Source organism: Cetorhinus maximus, chromosome 24 (assembly GCF_964194155.1).
Source record: "Cetorhinus maximus chromosome 24, sCetMax3.hap1.1, whole genome shotgun sequence".
Lineage (NCBI taxonomy): Eukaryota > Metazoa > Chordata > Chondrichthyes > Lamniformes > Cetorhinidae > Cetorhinus > Cetorhinus maximus.
Window position 1 is genome coordinate 22,343,142 of NC_135902.1, and position 20,956 is coordinate 22,364,097.

General features: G+C 47.9%; 1 protein-coding gene across 1 annotated transcript in view; it reads right to left on the bottom strand.

Moving 5' to 3' along the window:
- myo15b (myosin XVB) overlaps positions 1 to 20,956 on the bottom strand; it is a 461,255-nt gene that overhangs the window by 384,166 nt on the left and 56,133 nt on the right. The window contains exons 7-9 of the mRNA XM_078529125.1: positions 15,299 to 15,402; positions 5,856 to 5,919; positions 5,616 to 5,729 (exon numbers count right to left, since the gene is read on the bottom strand). Of these exons, the coding sequence (XP_078385251.1) occupies positions 5,616 to 5,729; positions 5,856 to 5,919; positions 15,299 to 15,402 (282 nt within the window). The remainder of the gene's footprint in view (positions 1 to 5,615; positions 5,730 to 5,855; positions 5,920 to 15,298; positions 15,403 to 20,956) is intronic.

A 20,956-nucleotide genomic window follows, 5' to 3' on the forward strand; every position in this document is an offset into this window, starting at 1 on the left:
ACCATGGCATCCGATGAGGCTGCGGTGGCTGAGGAGATGCCAACCATGGCGTTGGCCGCTCCCTCCCAGGTGAGGCCAGCACAGGCTCCACGGGCCAGAGCACGCCCGCCAAGGTCATTAAGGTCAACAGCAGAGTGAGCAGGCTGTCTCCAATGCCAGTGCCAGCGAGGGAGGATAACCTAGACGTAGCACCTGCAAGCAAAAACTTAAAGCATCTTAATCACAACATGGCCTGATCACTGGTGGTGTTTGTTTCCCCCATTTTCCGTTCAATGTTTATTGGTGTGATGGAAAACACCTGTCAATGTTAATTTGTAGAATGTATGCCAGGCACCATTTAATTAAATGTGTTTTTGTGCAACTGACCTCTGGATGCTTCATTTGTTCTGCAGGTACATGATGTTATCATGGACGTGTTTCTCCCTTAACTTTATTGAAATGGCACATAGTGTATATTGTTGACCAAGGAACTGGTCCTGTCAGTGATCGAGTATGGAGCCTGCAACCCTGGCATATGGTTCCACCCACAAAGTCGGAGTTGATCTCAGGGCCGATCCTCTGACAAATGGAGGTGACTGTCTCCCTGGAGAGGCAGAGCCTCCTTCGGCACTGCACCTCAGACATATTGAGGTAGCCACCTGTCAGCAGGATAGTGGTGTCTTCTGCAGCCCCTTCCACCTTGGACTTCCTGTTGGCCCTGCGCCCCTTGTGCCTGTGCCTGTCCTCCCACAGGTCGCTACCCTGGAGGCTGAATAGGGACACCTGGCCTTCTCCCACTTCTTGTCCTCTCTTCCTCCTCAAAGGAGGTGCCTCCAGTGGAGACCATAATTGCCATTACCAGGGTAAGGGAAGGCTGTCTGATACCTGGAAGACCCCACGTGGTGTGAATCCTCCGGGGGCCTGGAAAACAACACTGAGACCTGAACTGAAGCCTCTTATTTCTGTCAAAGCAGCTCTGAAGCAAATTGAAGATGTCCTGTTCACACAAGCAACCAGCAGTAAGTTATATCCTAAACAACAAACTGCTTGCATTTACAAACCCACTTACTCCTTTAATCCTGCCTGTGGATGAGGTTTTTGAAATTGTGGCCTGCCCATCTGCCCGTTTAGCCCATGCAACGGCCTGAAAATCGCATGGGCTACATAAACTCTGGGGCAATTGTGTCTCAAGGGTCTTAATTGGCCACTTGATTAATGGCAAGCGTGCCTCTGTCTTCATCACGCATCCACCTAGTGAAATATCACGGGAGTGTGCATTAATGTCGGCACACTCAGCCAACATCAACATGCTTTATTTCATGCTCGGGCGTGAAATGGTCCATATTCCACCTGCCACATTTTTGCCCACTCATGTAACCTGTCTATATCCCTATGTGGACCCCTTGTGTCAATCTCACCACTTGCCTTCCCACCGATTTTTGTGTCATCCACAAACTTGGTGATAGTATATTCATTTCCCTCATCCAATATAATATATATTGTAAATAATTGTCGCCCCAGCACTGATTCCCGTGGCACTCCATTAGTTACAGATTGCCATTCTGAAAATTACCCCCGTATCCCAACTCTCTGTCTTCTATTAGTTAGCCAGTCCTCTATCCATGCTAATATACTACCCCAACACCATGAGTTCTTATCTTATTAAGTAGCCTTATGTGTGATATCTTATCGAACACCTTTTGGAAATCCAAATATTTTATATCTACTGGTTCCCCTTTATCTATACTACTTGTTACCTCCTCGCAGAATTCGAATAAATTTGTCAGGCATGATTTCCCCTTCATGAAGCCATGCTGACTCTGCTTGATTAGATTGTGCATTTCTAAATGTTCCGCTGTTACATCCTTTATAATAGACTCTAACATTTTCCCAATGACAAATGTTAAGCTAATTTGTCTATTGTTGCCTGTTTTTTGTCTCCCTCCCTTTTTGAATAAAAGTATTACATTGGCAGTTTTCCTATCCTCTGTGACTTTTCCAAAATCTAAGGATTCTTGGGAGGTTACTACCAGCGCATCCATTATCTCTGCAGCTATTTCCTTTAATATGATAGGATGCAACCAATCAGGACCAGGTGACGTATCGGCCTTTAGCCCCATTAGTACATTTTCTCTAGTGATAGTTATTGTATTTATTTCCTCCCCCCCCACTTTTGCCCCTTGAACATTTTGTATTTTTGGAATGCTATTAGTGTCTTCTATCGTGAAGACTGATGCAAAGCATTTATTCAACTCCTCTGCCATTTCCTGGTTCCCCATTATTATTTCCCCAGCCTCATTCTCTAAGGGGCCTATATTGACTTTGGCCTCTCTCTTCCTTTTTATATATTTAAAGAAGCTCTTACTGTCTGTTTTTATATTACTTGCTAGTTTACTCTCAAAGTTTATTTTCTCCCTCTTTATTATTTTTTTGGTCATCTTCTGTTGGTTTTTAAAACTTTCCCAATCTTCTGGCCTACCACTTATTTCACTTTGATACTATCCTTAACTTCCTTGGTTAACCATGGTTGGTTTATCCCCTTCCTACAATCCTTCTTCCTCACTGGGATATATCTTTGTTGTGAGTCATGAACTATTTTCTTAAACGTCTGCCATTGTTCATCAACCATCTTTTCTGCTAAACTCCTTTCCCAGTCCACTCCAGCCAACTCTGCCCTCATTCCTTTGAAATTACCCTTATTTAATTTTAGCACAGTTGTTTCCGAACTAAGTTTGTCACTCTCAAACTGAATGCTAAATTCCACCATGTTATGGTCACTGTTCCTTAGGGGATCTTTTACTCTGAGATCATTTATTAAGCCTGTCTCATTACACATTACCAGATCCAAAATAACCTGATCCCTGGTTGGATCCACACTTATTGTTTGAGGAAACTGTCCCGAATACACTCTATGAATTCTTGCTCGTGGCTACCTCTGCCAATTTGATTTTCCCAATCTACATGAATATTAAAGTCACCCATGATTAATATACTGCCTTTTTTACATGCCCTCATTATCTTCTGATTTATTCTCTGTCCTACAGCATAGCTACTTTTAGGGGGCCTATAGACTACTCCCACCAGTGTCTTCTTCCCCTTGTTATTTCTTGCCTCCACCCATGTGGAATCCACATCTTCTGATCCAAGATCATTTCTTGCTCTCATATTTATTCCATCTCACACTAACAAAGCTACCCCACCACCCTTTCCTTCCTGCCTGTCCTTTCGAAAAGTCACATACCCCTGAATATTTAGTTCCCAGCTTTGATCTCCTTGTAAGAATGTCTCAGTAATGGCTATAAGATCATATCCATCAACCTCTATTTGTGTCGTTACTTCATTTATTTTGTTCTGAATAATATGTGTATTTAAATAAAGAGCCATTAATTTTGCCTTTTTACCATTTTTTCCCCCCTTTGACCCTATTTGCTGCTGATTTTTTATGTTTTATGCTCTGTTCCTTCCTGTCACACTCTGGGTATCATTACCTAAGTAGCTGCCCTGCAATGCTGCCATATCCTTTTGCTTTGTAAGCCTACTTATCCCCTCTCCAGAACCCTCCCCCACCCCCTCTATTTAGTTTAAAGCCCTCTCTACAGCCCTAGTTATTTGATTCACAAGGACACTGGTCCCAGCATGGTTCAAGTGAAGCCCGTCCCACCGGAACAGCTCCCTTTTACCCCAGTCCTGATGCCAGTGCCCCATGAACTGAAACCCATTCCTCCCACACCAATCTTTGAGCCATGCATTTAACTCCTTGACATTATTTACCCTATGCCAGTTTGCCCATGGCTCAGGTAGTAATCCCAAGATTATTACCTTGGAGGTTCTGCTTTTTAATTTAAATCCTAACTGTTCAAATTCTTTCAGCAGAACCTCCTTTCTAGTTCTATCAACGTGGATGATGACAACTGGATCCCTCCCCTCCCACTCCAAGTTCCTCTCCAGCCCTGAGGAGATATCCTTAACCCTGGCACCGGGCAGGCAACACAGCCTCACATTCAAGGCTGCAGAGAACAGTATCTATCCCCCTAATTATACTGTCCCCTACCACCACTCCATTCCTATTTCCTCCCCTGACTTGAATGGCTCCCTGTACCACGGTACCGTGGTCAGTTCGTTCATCCTCCCTGCAGTCCCTGCTTTCGTTGACACAGCTTACAAGAACTTCATAACTGTTGGACAATTGCAGGGCCTGAGGCTCCTCGAACACTACCCCCTGGGTCCCCATACCTGCTTCACCTGCAGTCACACCCTCCTGTCCCTGATCACAGACCAAATTCAAATTATCTAACCCGCGGGGTGTGACCACCTCCTTGAGCAAAACGTCCAGGTAACTTTCCCCCTCCCCGGTGTGGCACAATGTCTGCAGCTCAGACTCCAGCTCCTTAATTCGGACCTGAAGTTCCTCAAGCTGCAAGCACTTACTACAGATGTATTTGCTTCGGATCACCTTGGTGTCCAGCAGCTCCCACATGCTGCAGGGAATAATTTCTTCATATCTACCCTTTCACAACATTTTAAACAATATTCTCTGGGAAAAGGAGAATCACCTAATATCTGACATGAGGAAAATCTTTTGTGGTTAGGATCTGAAATACACTGTCTGAAAGTGTGGGGGAGGCAGATTCACTCATGGCTTTCCACAGGGAATCGGATAAGCAACTAAAGAGAAACAAAATTCAGGATTATGGGGAAGGATAGGAGAGTGGGACTACAGCTCAGTTGTTCTTGCAGAGAGCAGGTCAAATAACCTCCTGTGTTGTAATCATGCTACATAATTTTATTCTATTCTATTCCTGTCCCTAACCTACAGTTGAAAAAAATAGTTGACTCAAAAATAATTAAGCCCACGCATCATCTTATAAACTTTGATCAAATCACCCACAAGTTTGGGTTTCTCTATATGGCAGAGCCTATCTGCATAACATTCGATGAATGGCACAGAAACAGGCCATTTGGCCCATCCAGTGCATGCCAGCATAACTAAGACATTTTAACCTGAGGATTAATCTGTGGCCCTCCTCTGTATCCTTTTCAATGCATCTTTCTCAATCTGAAGAAGGCAAAACTGAACACAGTATTCTAACTGAGGCCTAAGCAGAACTAATTATAGTATTCACATTTCAAAGTATTTGATTTTTGTTGAATTGAGATGGTAAAAGTGTGAGCACAGAAATGGGACAGCTATTAACCTCAGTGCAAAAAGCTACACAAAGAATGAAGGGTGATTTAATTGAGGTTTTTAAAATGATAAGGGATTTGATAGGGTAGATAGAGAGAAACTATTTTCACTGGTGGGGGAATCCAGAACAGGGGGTAGAATCCTAAAAATAAAGCTGGGTCACTCAGGGGGGAAACCAGGATGATTTCCACACACAAAGGGGAGCATAAATCTGGAATTCTCTCCCCCAAATTGCTATAGATGAGCTTTCTGGATGAGCTCAACTTTATGGAGTGTGGGATGCTGATCAGGAAACCATTACAGTCAAGTCTAGAGATAACAAAGACATCCAAACTTCTGCTGCCCATATCCTAACTTGCACCAAGTTCACCCATTATCCCTGTGATCATTGACCTTGTATGTTTGATCTTTGCAGTACACTGAGACATGAGGGCAGAGGGGACAATCCCACCTGGTTAAGGTAGAAGTACGTCTCTGACTCCTGTAGGCTCAGCTCCCGTTTCTGCTCCTCATCCAGGCCAGCCAGCAGCTCATAAAATACATGATAATTACGCTCATTGTGTGCCTTAAAGATAAAAGAATCAACAGTAACCAACTCCCAGAAACGGATCAATCAATACAGAGTCATAAATCAACTTGAATCCTCACAAACACACAGAATCACTAAGGGAATACTCTTAAGTACACTCACCTGAAAGACAAGCCTGGACTTTTCCAGCAGGTAGTGGGAGATGGAGGACCCAACCACCCGGCCCCTGAGGCATTGAAAACAACAGATCAGTTTTCCAACCAGTGATCTCATCGTAGACAGTTGCATTAGACAGCTCTTATCAATATTGTTCGGAACTGATAATTATGATAAAAGCAAAATAATAATTATGATGTTTGTGTGCTCATGGTAGATTGCAACATTGGTGCTTTGAAAGGAACTCATCCCATTTAAACCTCCCAGCACCAAATACTCCCAAGGCAGGTACAGCACAGGGTTAGATATAGAGTAAAGCTTCCTCTACACTGCTCCAACAAACAGTTTCAGGGCAGGTACAGCACGGGGTTAGATACAGAGTAAAGCTCCCTCTACACTGTCCCCATCAAACACCTAGGCCAGGTACAGCACGGGGTTAGACACTGATTAAAGCCCCTTCATTGTTGAGCTTCTTGAGTGTTGTTGGAGCTGCAGTCATCCAAACAAGTGGAGAGTATTCTATCACGTTCCTGATTTGTGGCTTGTAGATGGTGGCACAGCTTTGGGGAGTCAGGAGGTGAGTTACTTGTCACAGAATTCCCACCCTCTGACCTGCTGTTGTAGCAACAGTATTTATATGGCTAGTCCAGTTCAGTTTCTTGTCAATGGTAACCCCCAGGATGTTGATACATGGCGTGAATGCTACTTGCTGGTTATCAGCCCAAGCCTGACCAGGTCTTGCTGCCTTCTGGCATGAACTGATTCATTATATCAGGAGTTGCAAATGCAACTGAACACAATGCAGTCAATTATGGACATTCCCACTTCTCATCACCCCTATGCTCTCTGACTTTTATTGAATCTTAGTCCCTCAACATCTCCAAAATTCTCTCCTTGTTTTTAAAGCCCTTCACATCCTCACTTTTCCCTATCTCCATAATCTCCTCCAGTTCTATAGTCCCTGACATCCAAACCCTCTGTTCCTCTAACCCTGACCCCTTGTCCACCCCACTCTCCACATCTCACCACTAGTCATTATGCCTTCAGCCAATTATGCCCCTTGCTCTGGAATTCCCTACCTAACCTCCTCCATCCTCTATCTCTTCTTGTTTAAAATCTTTCTTAAAATCCATCTTTTTGACCAAGCTTTTGGTCTCTCTTTCTAATATTTATTATTTTGGCTCTTGGTTTCCATTTTGTTTTGATTACACCTCTGTGAAGCTGTATGCAATGTTTTTACGTTGAAAGCACTATACAAATGCAAACTGTTGTTGTTAAATAAGTTGTGAAAAGGTGTTTTGTAAATATAGTATTTTTTTATTCATTCATGTGGGCATCACTGGCTAGGCCAGCATTTATTGCCCATCTCTAATTGCCCTTGAGAAAGTGCTGGTGAGCTGCCTTCTTGAACCGCTGCAGCCCATATGGTGTGCTACACTCACAGTGCTGTTCATTATTATATTATAATTACTGAATTTAGTAATCCAGCTTGTTCCTGTTTTCAAGTAGAATCTTACAACATAGAAGGAGGTTGTTCAGCCCATTGTACTTGTCTCCAATTATTCCCACTCCTCCTGTCTTTACTCAATAGGCCCTGCCCTTTCTAGGTCCATATCCAAATCCACTTCGAAAGCTATTATTGAATCGGCTTCCACAACCCTTTCAGGCAGTATATTCCATATCACAACAACTCACTGCACAAAAACCAAATTTAAATTGTCAAACTTTCATCATGAGATTTTAAACTCACATTCTTTAGATTACTAGCCCCATAGCATAACCACTACACTACAGTTTTCTCTTGACATAACTGTGAACAGGAAATAGAAATGTTCATTGCGTCAACTTGGATTAAATGGAACCCAGATCCCAGGGGTGAAAGGTCAGTGTCTAACACAATGCACCACCTGGTTTCCTATTTTTAAAATTTAGTCCACCCTGCATGACATCGCATTCAAAGATTTTCACCTGGTGACCAGACCAATGGGTGGCACTTCCAGACAGACTTCAGGCTGGTAGTCTCTTCAGAGCCTCATGTGGGTCGACCTCAGAAACAAGGAGTAGGGCAGAACCCAGCTTAATAAAGAGCTAGGCAGCAAAGTTTGTGGAGGTAAAAGCAAGCCCCAGCCAGCCTGGGAATCCACATTCCCCCACCCAAATGAATGGGTAAATTAGCAAATGGGTCAGTCGTTGACATTCCCCACCCAACAACCCACCCCTTCAACAGTGCATCCACTCCCTTGGGTCACAATGTACATAAGAGATGATCCCATCACTAAGAGGAGAACTTTCTCCCTGTCGGGCGGGCCGTTTGGGAGCGAGCGCGGGCGGGCGCGGAGCTGATCGCCGCCTGCGATCGGCTCCGCGCCACCATTTTACATGGGTGGGCCAATTAAGGCCCGCCCAGCGTGAAACACAGCTCCTGAGGATAACAGGAGTGCAATGACTGCTGGGTCCAATGGTGACCCGGTGTCCTGTTCAAATAGAGCGCTGGCAGCCTTGCAAAGGCTGTTCATCATGGCCAGCAGAAGGGATCCCCAGAGCACTGCTGGAGAGCAGGCCAGGCAGGAGGGTAGGGCTGTTGGGCAGTGTGCCCCTCGGTTTTCTGACGAATGCCTATCTACCCTCCTGGAGGAGGTGGCAGCACGGCGGGGGATCCTTATTCCTAGGGACAAGAGGAGGACGCCCCTCCACCTGACCAAACGTGTCTGGGAGAAGGTGGCAGAGATAGTCAGTTCCCATGATGCGGTGCGACGCATGTGGGTCCAGTGCCGCAAGCGATTCAACGACCTCTTGCGCCCGGGAAGGGTGAGTACCATGTTGGCAGAGGTCACTTAACACAGCAGGTAGGTTTTCCCCCCAAGGCTACCCCCCACCCCCCCAACTCTGAATGCAGTTACAGCATTGAATCCTTCACGGTATGTTTCCCTCAGTAGGTGGGCCAGCAGATATTGCCCATGCCTAGTTCACTCTGAGAGGGTAGTGCTGAGATGGGTTCTGCACTCATAGCATGTGTGATACTTACATCCAGAGTACTGTTTTGGGGGCTACCTCAAGGTTCTGCACCTAGGCACAGTGCTGGAACTGCAAAACATGTCAAACATGACATGCTGGGAGGGGAGCTTCAGGTGGCGGGGCACCAATCCATCTACTGGCCTTGGCGTTCCACGTGCTTGTGCCTCCTTGCTTTGCAAGGTTAGACCGTGTGGTGCCAAATGTAATGGAGGCAGCATGTGGGCAAGGGGAGTCAGCCCTGGCTTCTTTGTGTGAGCGTGCGGCAGCTGTGGGGTGACGATTCACTGGAGCCCTGCAATGCCCCACTCAGGTTGGGGTGGCAGGGATGCGATGGGAACCCAGGTACAAGCTGGGCTAATCACTAATCATTGTTCTTCTCTGCTTTTCAGGAGAATACTGCGCTCAATGCTGCCTAGTGGATGCGGACTGGCGGAGGCCAGGCCCATTTGGCCATCGTCACCAGATACGAGCAGGAGGCGATGGATCTGGAGAGGTGCCATGTACCCAGGTCCACCAGTGGCAGTGAGGCTGGGGTGCTACAGGGAGGTAAGATTGCCGAGTACTGAGGTCACCATGTGTGTCCCAGCAGCCATGGCGCTGTTGAATGTTCAGTGATTGAAGCTTGGAACATGGGTTGACCATTGATTATGGGAGGATAAGCGCATACTGATCCAGGGGACAGGCATGCAAATTGACATTGCCTCCACTTGCCCTATTCAAATGTCCTTGTTCTTCCTTTCAGCATCACTTGAGCGGGGCTGGGAGGAGGAGGCAGAGGGGCTGCCTCTCACACCTGAGGGCCCTGAACAATTGGACTCACCAGCGTCATACCATCTCTCCCAGGCAGGCACCAGTGCAGATACTAGCACCTCGGTGGGAATTAGATCATTGGCTTGTGTCCCGGGGCACAGCAGTGAGGGCACTTCACACTCGCTTGAGGTGCAGGCAGAGACAGAGAGTGCCCATGACGCCAGTAGTTGGAGGACTGCTGGGGACCGGGCATATGCTTGGTCGGTGGCTGATGATGTGCCTCTGGAGTCGAACGTGAGGCAGCAGATGCTGGAAGTGCAGAAGGGTATGCGGGAGGATCTGGCGGAGATATATGAGGCTATACATGGCATAGTGTCTGTGCTGGAGGAGTCCATGTGGAGCATCACCGATGCAATGAGCCTCATGGCCGAGCGCCATGCTTCCTCCATGGAAAGAGTGGCGACTCTTGTGGAGAGGCTCCTTCAGGAGAACAATCAGGGCCTCCTGGGATTGCGCTCCGACTTGCAAGCCCTCACAGCGGCATTGACCTCATCTGGTCAGTGCCAGTGTGGGAGATGGTTTGGGCACCAAGTATCCCAGCTCAGTTCCCATCCATCAACGGTAAGCAGGGAGATCCGAAGCAGCTTCACACCAGCGCAGGAGCTGCCTGTCATCTCTGCAGGCTCCTCTCAGGGCGCTCCGGACGAGGGCAGCGGCTCCTCCGCCCCTCTGTCAGTGACCAGGGGATCCAATGAGGCTGCAGTGACTGGTGAGATGCCAGTTGTGGAACTGGCTGCTTCCTCCCAGGCGGGGCCATCAAAGGTTCCACGGACCAGAGGATGCCTGCCAAGGTCATTGGGCCAACAGGACAGCACAGTGAGCAGGCTGTCTCAAATGCCAGTGCCAGCGAGGGGGGAAGCACCTAGATGTAGCACCCACAAATAGGTAAACTTGAGGCACCTTAGACACACCACAGGTTTCTCACTGGTGGTTTTATGTTGCCCCACTATTAGTTCATTAGCCCACTTGGTGTGATGCGTAACACCTTTGTAATTTTTTTTTGTACTTAATTTTGTTAAATCATTTATGTGAGCATGGCTCAGGGTGATTCCTTACTTCTGCAGGTGGATGGGAACCCATGATGTTATGAGTGAGTTGTTTGACATTGAGCTTTATTGACAACCCCTTAGTTAATGTTCCTACCCAAACAGATTTTGCACTCAGGTATCGAGTATGGAGCCTGCAGCCCTGGCTTGTGTTGGAGGTCCATCTGTGGTGGGCTAGTTGAAGGTTCATTGGATTAAAGCCTCCCGGGTGTCCCTGCCTCCCTGAAGTATGCCTGGGTCAGCATCTACCCCCTCAGCGTGCTCATCCTCGGACTCACTACTGGACTCATCATGTGCAGCCAGGGCAAATGCACATCTTCTTCGTCCACTGCGTCCACCATTTCCAACGCCAGATTGTGGAGAGCGCAGCATGCAACCACTATCAGCAACACACGATCTGGGGGGCATTGGAGTGCGCCCCCTGAACGGTCCAGGCATCGGAAGCACATCTTGAGAAGACCGATGGTTCTCTCTACCATAGCTCTTGTGGAGGCATGGTTCCTATTGTACCGCAGCTCTGCCTCTGTTCTTGGATGGCGAAGGGGCGTCATGAGCCACCTTTTGAGCGAATAACCCTTGGCACCCAGCAGCCATCCATCCAGCTGGGCTCAGTACCTGGGAGTGTCTGAGGATGTAAGCGTCATGGGAGCTGCCTGGGTACCTTGCACAAACTTGCAGAATCTGCATCTTGTGATCATACATTATCTGCACGTTCAAGGAGTGGAATCACTTCCTGTTGACGAAGCCATCAAGCTCACCCGCTGGCGCCTGGATGGCCACACATGTGCAGTCGATTGCACCCTGGACACGGGGAAAGCCAACAATTGCTATGAAGCCACTGGCTTGCTCTGTCTGGCTGGCATTTTCCCAGCGGTAGTGGATGAAAGTCAATGCACACCTGAACAGAGATGACAGTTGATTGGGAGACTCCGCAAAGATCACCCACTGACCCCTGGAAAGAGCCGGAAGCATAGAAGTTGAGGGCAGCCGTGACCTTCAGTGCCACTGGCATGGGGTGTCCACCCACACAGTTGGCGCAGATCTCAGGGCCTATCATCTGACGGACCCCATGAAGTCTCATGACATCAGGTCAAACATGGGCAAGGAAACCTCCTGCTGATTATCATGTACCGCCGTCCGTCAGCTGATGAATCAGTGCTCCTCCATGTTGAACATCACTTGGAGGAAGCACTGAGGGTGGCAAGGGCGCAGATTTTTCTCTGGGTGGAGGACTTCAATGTCCATTACCAAGAGTGGCTCTGTAGTACCACTACTGACCATGCTGGCCGAGTCCTAAATGACATAGCTGCTAGACTGGGTCTGCAGCAGGTGGTGAGGGAAACAACAAGGAGGAAAAACATACTTGACCTCATGCTTGCCAACCTGTCTGCCGCAGATGCATCTGTACACGACAGTATCGATAGGAGTGACCATCGCACGGTCACTGTGGAGACGAAGTCCCACCTTCACATTCAGGGGACCCACCATTGTGTTGTGTGGCGCTACCACTGTGCTAAATGGGATAGATTTCAAACAGATCTAGCAACTCAAGACTGGGCATCCATGAGGCCATCAGCAGCAGCAGAATTGCACTCGAGCACAATCTGTAACCTCATGGCCCGGCATAACCCCACTCTACCATTACCATCAAGCCAGGGGATCAACCCTGGTTCAATGAAGAATGGAGGAGGGCATGCCAGGAGCAGCACCAGGCATACCTAAAAATGAGGTGTCAACATGGTGAAGCTATAAAACAGGACTACTTGTGTGCCAAACAGCATAAACAGCAAGTGATAGACAGAGCTAAGCGATCTCACAACCAACGGATCAGATCTAAGCTTTGCAGTCCTGCCACATCGAGTTGTGAATGGTGGTGGACAATCAAACAGTTCACTGGAGGAGGTGGCTCCACAAATGTCCCCATCCTCAATAATGGAGGAGCCCAGCACAGCAGTGCAAAAGATAAGGCTGAAGCATTCGCAACAATCTTCAGCCAGATGTGCTGAGTGGATGATCCATCTCGGCCTCCTACAGAGATCCCCAGCATCACAGATGCCAGTCTTCAGCAAATTCGATTCACTCCAATGATATCAAGAAACGGCTGAAGGCACTGGATACCTGCAAGGCTATGGACCCTAATAACATTCCAGCAATAGTACAGAAGACTTGTGCTCCAGAACTTGCCGCGCCCCTAGCCAAGCTGTTCGAGTACAGCTACAACACTGGCATCAACCCAGCAAGTGGAAAATTGCCCAGGTATGTCCTATACACAAAAAGCAGGACAAATCCAACCCAGCCAATTACCGCCTCATCAGTCTACTCTCGATCATCAGTAAAGTAATGGAAGGGGTCATCAACAGTGCTATCAAGCAGAACTTGCTTAGCAATAACCTGCTCACTGATGCCCAGATGGGTTCCACCAGGGCCACTTAGCTCCTGACCTCGTTACAGCCTTGATTCAAGCACGGACGAAAGAGCTGAAATCCTGAGGTGAGGTGAGAGTGACTGCCCTTGACATCAAGGCAGCATTTGACTAAGTGTGGCATCAAGGAGCCCAAGCAAAACTGGAGTTAATGGAAATCAGGGGGAAAACTCTCCTCTGGTCAGAATCATACCTAGCACAAAGGAAAATGGTTGTGGTTGTTGGAGGTTAGTCATCTCAGCTCCAGGAAATCACTGCAGGAGTTCCTCAGGGTCGTGTCCTAGGCCCAACCATCTTCAGCTGCTTCATCAATGACCTTCCTTCCCACATAAGGTTAGAAGATGTTCGCTGATGATTGCACAATGTTCAACACCGTTCACCACTCCTCAGACACTGAAGCAGCCCATGCCCAAATGCAGCAAGACCTGGACAATATCCAGGCTTGGGCTGACAAGTGGCAAGCAATTCACGCCAGACAAGTGCCAGGCAATGACCACCTTCAACAAGAGAGAATCCAATCATTGCCCCTTGATGTTCAATGACATTGCCATCACCGAATCCCCCACTATCAACATCCTGGGGGTTACCATTGACCAGAAACTGAACTGGACTAGCCATATAAATACTGTGGCTACAAGAGCAGGTCAGAGGCTAGGAATCCTGCGACGAGTAACTCGCCTCCTGACTCCCCAAAGCCTGTCCACCATCTACAAGGCACAAGTCAGGAATATGATAGAATACTCCCCACTTGCCTGGATGAGTGCAGCTCCTACAACACTCAAGAAGCTGGACACCGTCCAGGTCAAAGCAGTCCACTTAATTGGCACTGCATCAACAAACATTCACTCCCTCCACCACCGACGCACAGTAGCAGCAGTGTGTACCATCTACAAGATGCACTGCAGGAATTCACCAAGGCTCCTTAGACAGCACCTTCCAAACCCACAACCACTACCACATAGAAGGTTAAGGACAGCAGATAGATGGGAACACTACCACCTGGAAGTTCCCCTCCAAGTCTCTCACCATCCTGACTTGGAAATGTTTCACCGTTCCTTCACTGTCGCTGGGTCATAATCCTAGAACTCCCTTCCTAACAGCAATGTGGGTGTACCTAGATCACGTGGACTGCAGTGGTTCAAGGAGGCAGCTCACCACCACCTCCTCAAGGGCATGTAGGGATGGGCAATAAATGCTGGCCCAGTCAGCGAAGCCCACATCCCATGAACGAATAAAAAAAATAGAGGTGACTGTCTCTGTTGAGACCTCAGACATATTGAGGTAGCTGCTTCATTGCCTGTATACCCTGGCAGCAGGATAGTGGTGTCTTCTGCGGCCTCTTCCGCCTTGGACTTCCTGTTGGCCCTGCGCCCCTTGTGTCTGTGCCTCTCCTCCCAAAGTGGCTCCCCTGGAAGCTGAATGTGGACTCCTGATCTCCTCCCCCTTCTGGCCCTCCCTTCCTCCTCAGAGGAGGTGCCTCCAGTGGAGAGCACAACTCCGATTCAGGTTAAGGGAAGGCTTCCTGAAACCAGCAAGGCCCCAGAAATGATGTTTACTCCAGAGTCCTGACCTGAGGCCTGTTACTCCTGTCCAAGCAGCTGTGAAGAGTTTTGAAGTATTCCTGCTCACACAGGCAAGTATCAGTAACTGTAAGCATTAGATGTCTGACAAATAACACTCGCGACCCCACTCACCCCTCTTATCCCGTCCGTGGATGAGGTTTATACAAACGTGGCCTGCCCATTGCGCCCGTGTGATGACCTAAAGATGGCACAGGTCCCGAAAAATCCCCGACAATTGCTGCCTCAAGGGCCTTAAGTAGCTTGTTAATTAATGGCGGGCGCTCATCGGAGATCATCACGTGCCCATCCACCTAAATATCGCGATGGCGCGCGGTGACATTGGGACGCTCGCCTGACGTCACTGTGCTTCATTTTATACATCAGCGAGAAAATTCTGGCCTAAGAAAACTTGGGTTACCAATGAGAATGAGACACAAAGTGGAGATCACAACCCAAAGGAGTGAATGCAATCACCCATTGGAATTGGGTTCAGAGTGTAAACTAACATTAGAGATTATCAAATACACACATGTAAATCTAAATTAAAACAGCAAAAGCTGGGGAGATGCATCAGGTCAATCATCTGTTACTTACTGACGGATATGTATCCACAGCAGTTTCCCAAACCTGCTGGAGTTATCGTTCAGGACAGTTTTAGCATTCCCAAAGGCTTCCAGGATGGGGAAAGCTTCAGCTACCTGTGGTGAGGAACAGTACAGGTCAGGTTACATCTTATCACTTTCTTATTCCACATTGACAAGCGTGCATAGGGTGTTGGAAAAATGGACAGGGCTAATGTGCTGTCGGCTAATGCATTACAATGTGCAAACTAGAAGATATCTGAAAAGTAGCATTTTGACTGTGAATCAGAGAAGTAAAAGTGTTGACTGCTGGGGCATTGTATAGTACATTTACATGCAATATTAGATCAATGACCCTGCTTGTGCCAAATTCATTCACACTTAAATTTTGTTTGTGCTGTCTTTGGCAATGATTCCTGATCAACATTTAAATGATGGAGAATGCAGTGTTAATGTAATAAATATTAAATATGTAAATATATTGTTTACATCAGGGATGAAAGATTACATGACAACAGAGCATGGAGTGAGATAGTTCTAGTTGGGCCTTGTGCTGAGTCTACTTTATACATAGTTTGGACAATGTTCAGTAGAAGATAGAGTTTGCTAACAACATTGCCAGCAGTATTATCTATAAGTCCAGACCCATGACTATCACATCTAAGACCAACAAAAACAATAATAGAGAGGAAATCTACCCCGGCCTGTGACTGACTGGTGGCTGCTCCATCACCTTGGCCATGGAATGGCTCTGGAATGCATTGCTGGCTGGTGCAGTGAGTCATGTTGCCAACTTTGATTTGATGTACTCTGGAGGCTACATCACATAACCTCCCACCTCAAAACATCAAAGCCCTCTTCCCATCTCCAATACAAAGCAAATTTAAAAATGAACACTTTTTAAAGTCCCCAATGATTTTTTTCCCTGGGTTACTCACAGCTGTGCCCTGGAGATTAATCTTTAATTCCTGGAGACTCCAGGACAATCCTGGACAGTTGGCAACACTAACAGTGGGTGCTAACAGCTTGCAAGCATTCAGGAAGAAGCTAGACAAGTTCTTCACTGAGATCACAGAAGGAAACTGTCTTTATGTGGAAGATTTGGTCAATTTGATTTCCTAGACAGGTTTCCATCACCTGAGGGCATCGCAGAAATTTCCCAGATTTTTTTACTCTGGGTTACCTTTCGCCTCAGTGAGGAGATTACCTGACTGCAGGGCTGAGAGTGCGGGCCATCATGGGGTGTCGGCAGGCTTGAAGGACCAGCTCTGTTTCCCAATCTGTCCTTCTGGTCTGTATTATTGGACAGAATCATCCCAGATTTGCACTAAGTGCGGTTGCAGGTGATTAAAACATTTTACCTGCTGGCCGCAGTGGCGGCTTTCCACGCCGTATCATCCCGCTGCATTAACTATGCATTCCCAGGAAACACGATGTTTCCATGGCGGGTGGGCTTTCATTCGCCTGCCACGCCATCACCTCGCTGCTTCATCATGCTGGGTGCCATATTTGAAGTTCAGCCACGCTCACACCTCTCAGGGCTTCCAGCCCTTGACTGCTGCACAGAAGACAGGATGGCCCGAGAACACAAAAAGACTGCAGCCCCTGGGTTTAGTGACGCGTCCCTCGAACACCATGGATGGCCTGCCATGGTCCTCTACCTCCGCTCTGGCTGCAGGAAGGGCAGCGGCATTACTAATGTAGCATGGGAGGCAGTGGCAAAGGTGGTCAGCGCCAATGCCCTGCAAAAGAGGACAGCCACCCAGTGCCTCTACAGGATGAATAGTCTCATTTCTTCCACCAAGGTAACTCTCTCTCCTCATCACTCTCAACTTACACACTCACAAACCCATCACACATCCACAGGGATCTCACACCTCAAGGGACAACACCACTAACTCTCACACACCCTCACATCTCCATCAGGCCATATCCTCTCGAGCTCACACCCTCATCCCGTCCATGGCTCCGCTCATCACACAAACATTCCACACCGTGCCACATGTCCTGCTCACACTCTCTCCATCTGTTTTCATGCAGGAGAAGCTGGCTCACAGCAGAGAGACGTCCTAGACTGGGGATGGAGTGGCCCACATTAGACCTCTCACTCACTTTGAGGAGCGTGCCATCACACTGACTAGTGAAAATGTGGACCGTGCTTGTGCCAATGGTAAGGCCAGCGGTGAACATCCACCTAAGGATCCTGCACCACATCATCCCTCGCTCAACACAACTGTGAGTGCTCTTTATCCTGCTTTTGACTTTGCTGCCATGCACTAATTATATGTACTTTGGTTCACAGGGATCGTGTGAAGCTCTGCCAAGCGACTGGCACCCTCAGCCAGCCAGCCAGTCCCTCAGCTCCATCCATGTCCTCACCTCCAGCCAAGAGGACACCTCCTCCATTGAAGCAGCCTGGAAGTCTGGTCACAGCGCTTACCCACACCCTCCACCAGCGCAGAGACACATTCCTCAGTGGGACCTAGATCTAGAGCAGGCTCGGGTTCACAGTCTGGTGGTCACCACACGGACACATGTCCACAGCAGGAGAAGGCAGCTTCAGCCGAGCTCCCTGGCACTCAGAGGACTGCTGGGAATCAGGCATCTGTGAGGTCCGAGTCAGATGACGAGCCTCTGGATTTGGCATTCCCTGGTACTCCCTCCCCACTCCCAACCTCACACCCCCGACACCTTCATTACCCCCCTCCCAACCTCACCCACTTCTCACCTTCATTCCCTCCCTCCCCACCTCACAGCCCCCCCCGCGACATCTCTTCCTCTCCCAGTCGATCCTAGACCTTCTTCTCCCACCCCCTCGACCATCATCCATTGTGAGCATCAACGGTGACTTTCCGCCTTCCATGAGCCGCTTTGCAGCAGAGCCATGTCCATGAGAATCTACCCAGCATGCCATGGATGTACCTCCAGTGTGCCATTGCTGTCGGGCTCCAGCATCTTCTGCTGCTTGGATGTCCGTTATGTGAGCAAGGCCCTGGCAGTAAGTCCCGACTTCTGCACGTCACAGTTGTCAAGACGTGTCCTACACCTGACAATGTGGGTGGATGAACCAATGCGGGGGATGAGTCTGGCGGGCTGGCCTTATAATGATATGCATTACATTGAGGTTCCCGATGTCTGATGGGTTGAGCAGACGATCGCAAACTGGTTTCATGATGTCATGAAACCAATTTTTGGCCTTCTCGCCATATTGTCTGCTCATACCTCCGAACAAATCCGACGCCAGCGTCGACTCTGGGACGACTCTGAAAGGGAGCGCTTGTTACACACTGAGCATCATTCTACACTGATTTGCATCTGAAGTACAAAGCAATAGAAAAAGGGGCAGACACCCAGGTTCTTGCCTGAAGGTGGTGGTGAAGGGAGTTTATCAAGGTCAGGAGCAAATAAAAACATTCAAGTTACATTTAAATGAGGGAGGATTCATTTCAAAGGCAATAGACTCTTCACTATCCACCTTTAGCATTGGGTGGCTGCTTTTTCAGAAAGGCAACCTGAAGAAGCAGGCATCAGGCTCTGCCCAGGCCCCCTCAGATCAGAGGAGATGATAGGAGCAGGTAGATAGGGAAGTGACCTTTTTGGTTTCATGATCCCACTAATCTGGTTATGAAGGGCAGACAGCCTAGCAACCAGCCACTGAGGCCTGCAGCAACAGTTAGATTCCGACACAGTTTTCAAATCCAGGCCCTGCCAAGGGTTGGGTTGGGTCCCTGGGGAAATGGCCTATCAGGTGGGTTCAGGTCAAACACACTTCAGGTGCATTTCAGCTGAATAACAACCAGGTGGGGTGAGGAATAGGGAAAGGATTTCAACCCCACCTCCTCAAAGGTCACTTAATTATGTTGCCTATAAGCCTGGTATGTCAGCGTAAATTTCTTGACTTTCTACTGTTTCCTCTCCCTTTGCCTGACTTGTGCTGACTTGGCCCCCAGACATCACTGCAGGAGTTCCTCAGGGTAGTGTTCTCAGCCTAAACCATCTTCAGCTGCCTCATCAATGACCATCCCCCCATCATAGGGTCAGAAGTGGGGATGTTCATTGATGATTGCACAATGTTCAGTACCATTTGCAACTCTTCAGATACTGGAGCAGTTCCTGTCCATAGGCAGCAAGTCCTGGACAATATTCAGGCTTGGGCTGATAAATGGCAAGTAACATCGGCACCACACAAGTGCCAGGTAATGACCATTTCCAACAAGAGAAAATCTAATCTTCTCTAGACGTTCAAAGGCATTAACATCACTGAATCCCCACCATCAATATCCTGGGGGGGTTACCACTGACCAGAAACTGTACTGGACTAGCCATATAAATACTGCGGCTACAAGAGCACATCAGAGGCTGGGAATTCTGTCGAGAGTCACCACCTCCTGACTCCCCAAAGCCTGTCCACCATCTACAAGGCACAAATCAGGAGTGTGATGGAATACTCTCCACTTGCCTAAATGAATGCAGCTCCAACAGCACTCAAGAAGCTCGACACCATGCAGGACAAGGCAGCCCGCTTGATCGGCACCCCATCTATTGCCCTGAACATTCACTCCCTTCACCACTGGTACACAGAAGCAGCAGCATGTGCCATTTACAAGATGCATTGCAGTAACTCTGCAATGCTCCTTTGAAAGCACCTCCCAAACCCACGACCTTTCCCACCCAGAAGGAAAAGTGCAGCAGACGCTTGGAAACACCACCACCACCTGCAAATTCCACTCCCCAAATCTCATACCATCCTGACTTGGAACTATATCGCTGTTCCTTTGTTAGGTCAAAATGCTGGAACTCCCCTTCCTAACAGCATTGTGGGTGTACCTATACCACATATACTGCAGCGGTTCAAGAAGGCAGCTCACCACCACCTTCTCAAGGACAATTAGGGATGGGCAAGAAATGCTGGCCTAACCAGAGAAGCTCACATCCCATGAATGGATAAAAAATAAAGTGTCTTGTCCACACTGGCCAACCATCATCAGTGTCTCAGCCAACAGGCCATCACTCATCTGAGAGTCTGGCCTATGTGGTCATCACCTACACTAATCATATTCTTGCACAATGGCCTTGTGTGCTTTCCAACTGGGGCCATTGGACTGTGATCAGGGGCACAATTTCTGGCTGAATTTTCCTTCCTTAACCCAGGGGCTCTGAGGCATATTGTTGGCCATTAAGTGTCACTACAGTTCAGGTCAACTACCTCAGCACATGCCAAGAGGCTGACATGGGATCTTCTGATCTAATCAGGGTCATTGGTCATTCATATTGGTACTACATTCTCTGGTTTCCATCAGCTATGACTAAGAACTATCTCAAAGTCACCTGCAGGGAAATAAGACAATGAGTACTGAGTGTGTATGAAGATTGTGCATGACATTTGCTTGCCTGTATATTTCCATGATGTGTATGAATGTGCTTTTAAGATGTATTTTTGTGTACATGTACCTGATTGCATATATGTCTAAAATATGCAGACATGTAATATACCGATCATATCTATTTGTCATGTATATGTATTGTGTACCATGTACAGAGTATACACATGCATACAGAAGGATATATGTGAATGGTGCTTTCCTGTGTGTGATTGCATTTTCATCTGTGTTCTAGTTTGATCCAGGATATTGTATAGGTTGTTTATTTGAGTAGGATGTCTATGTTTATG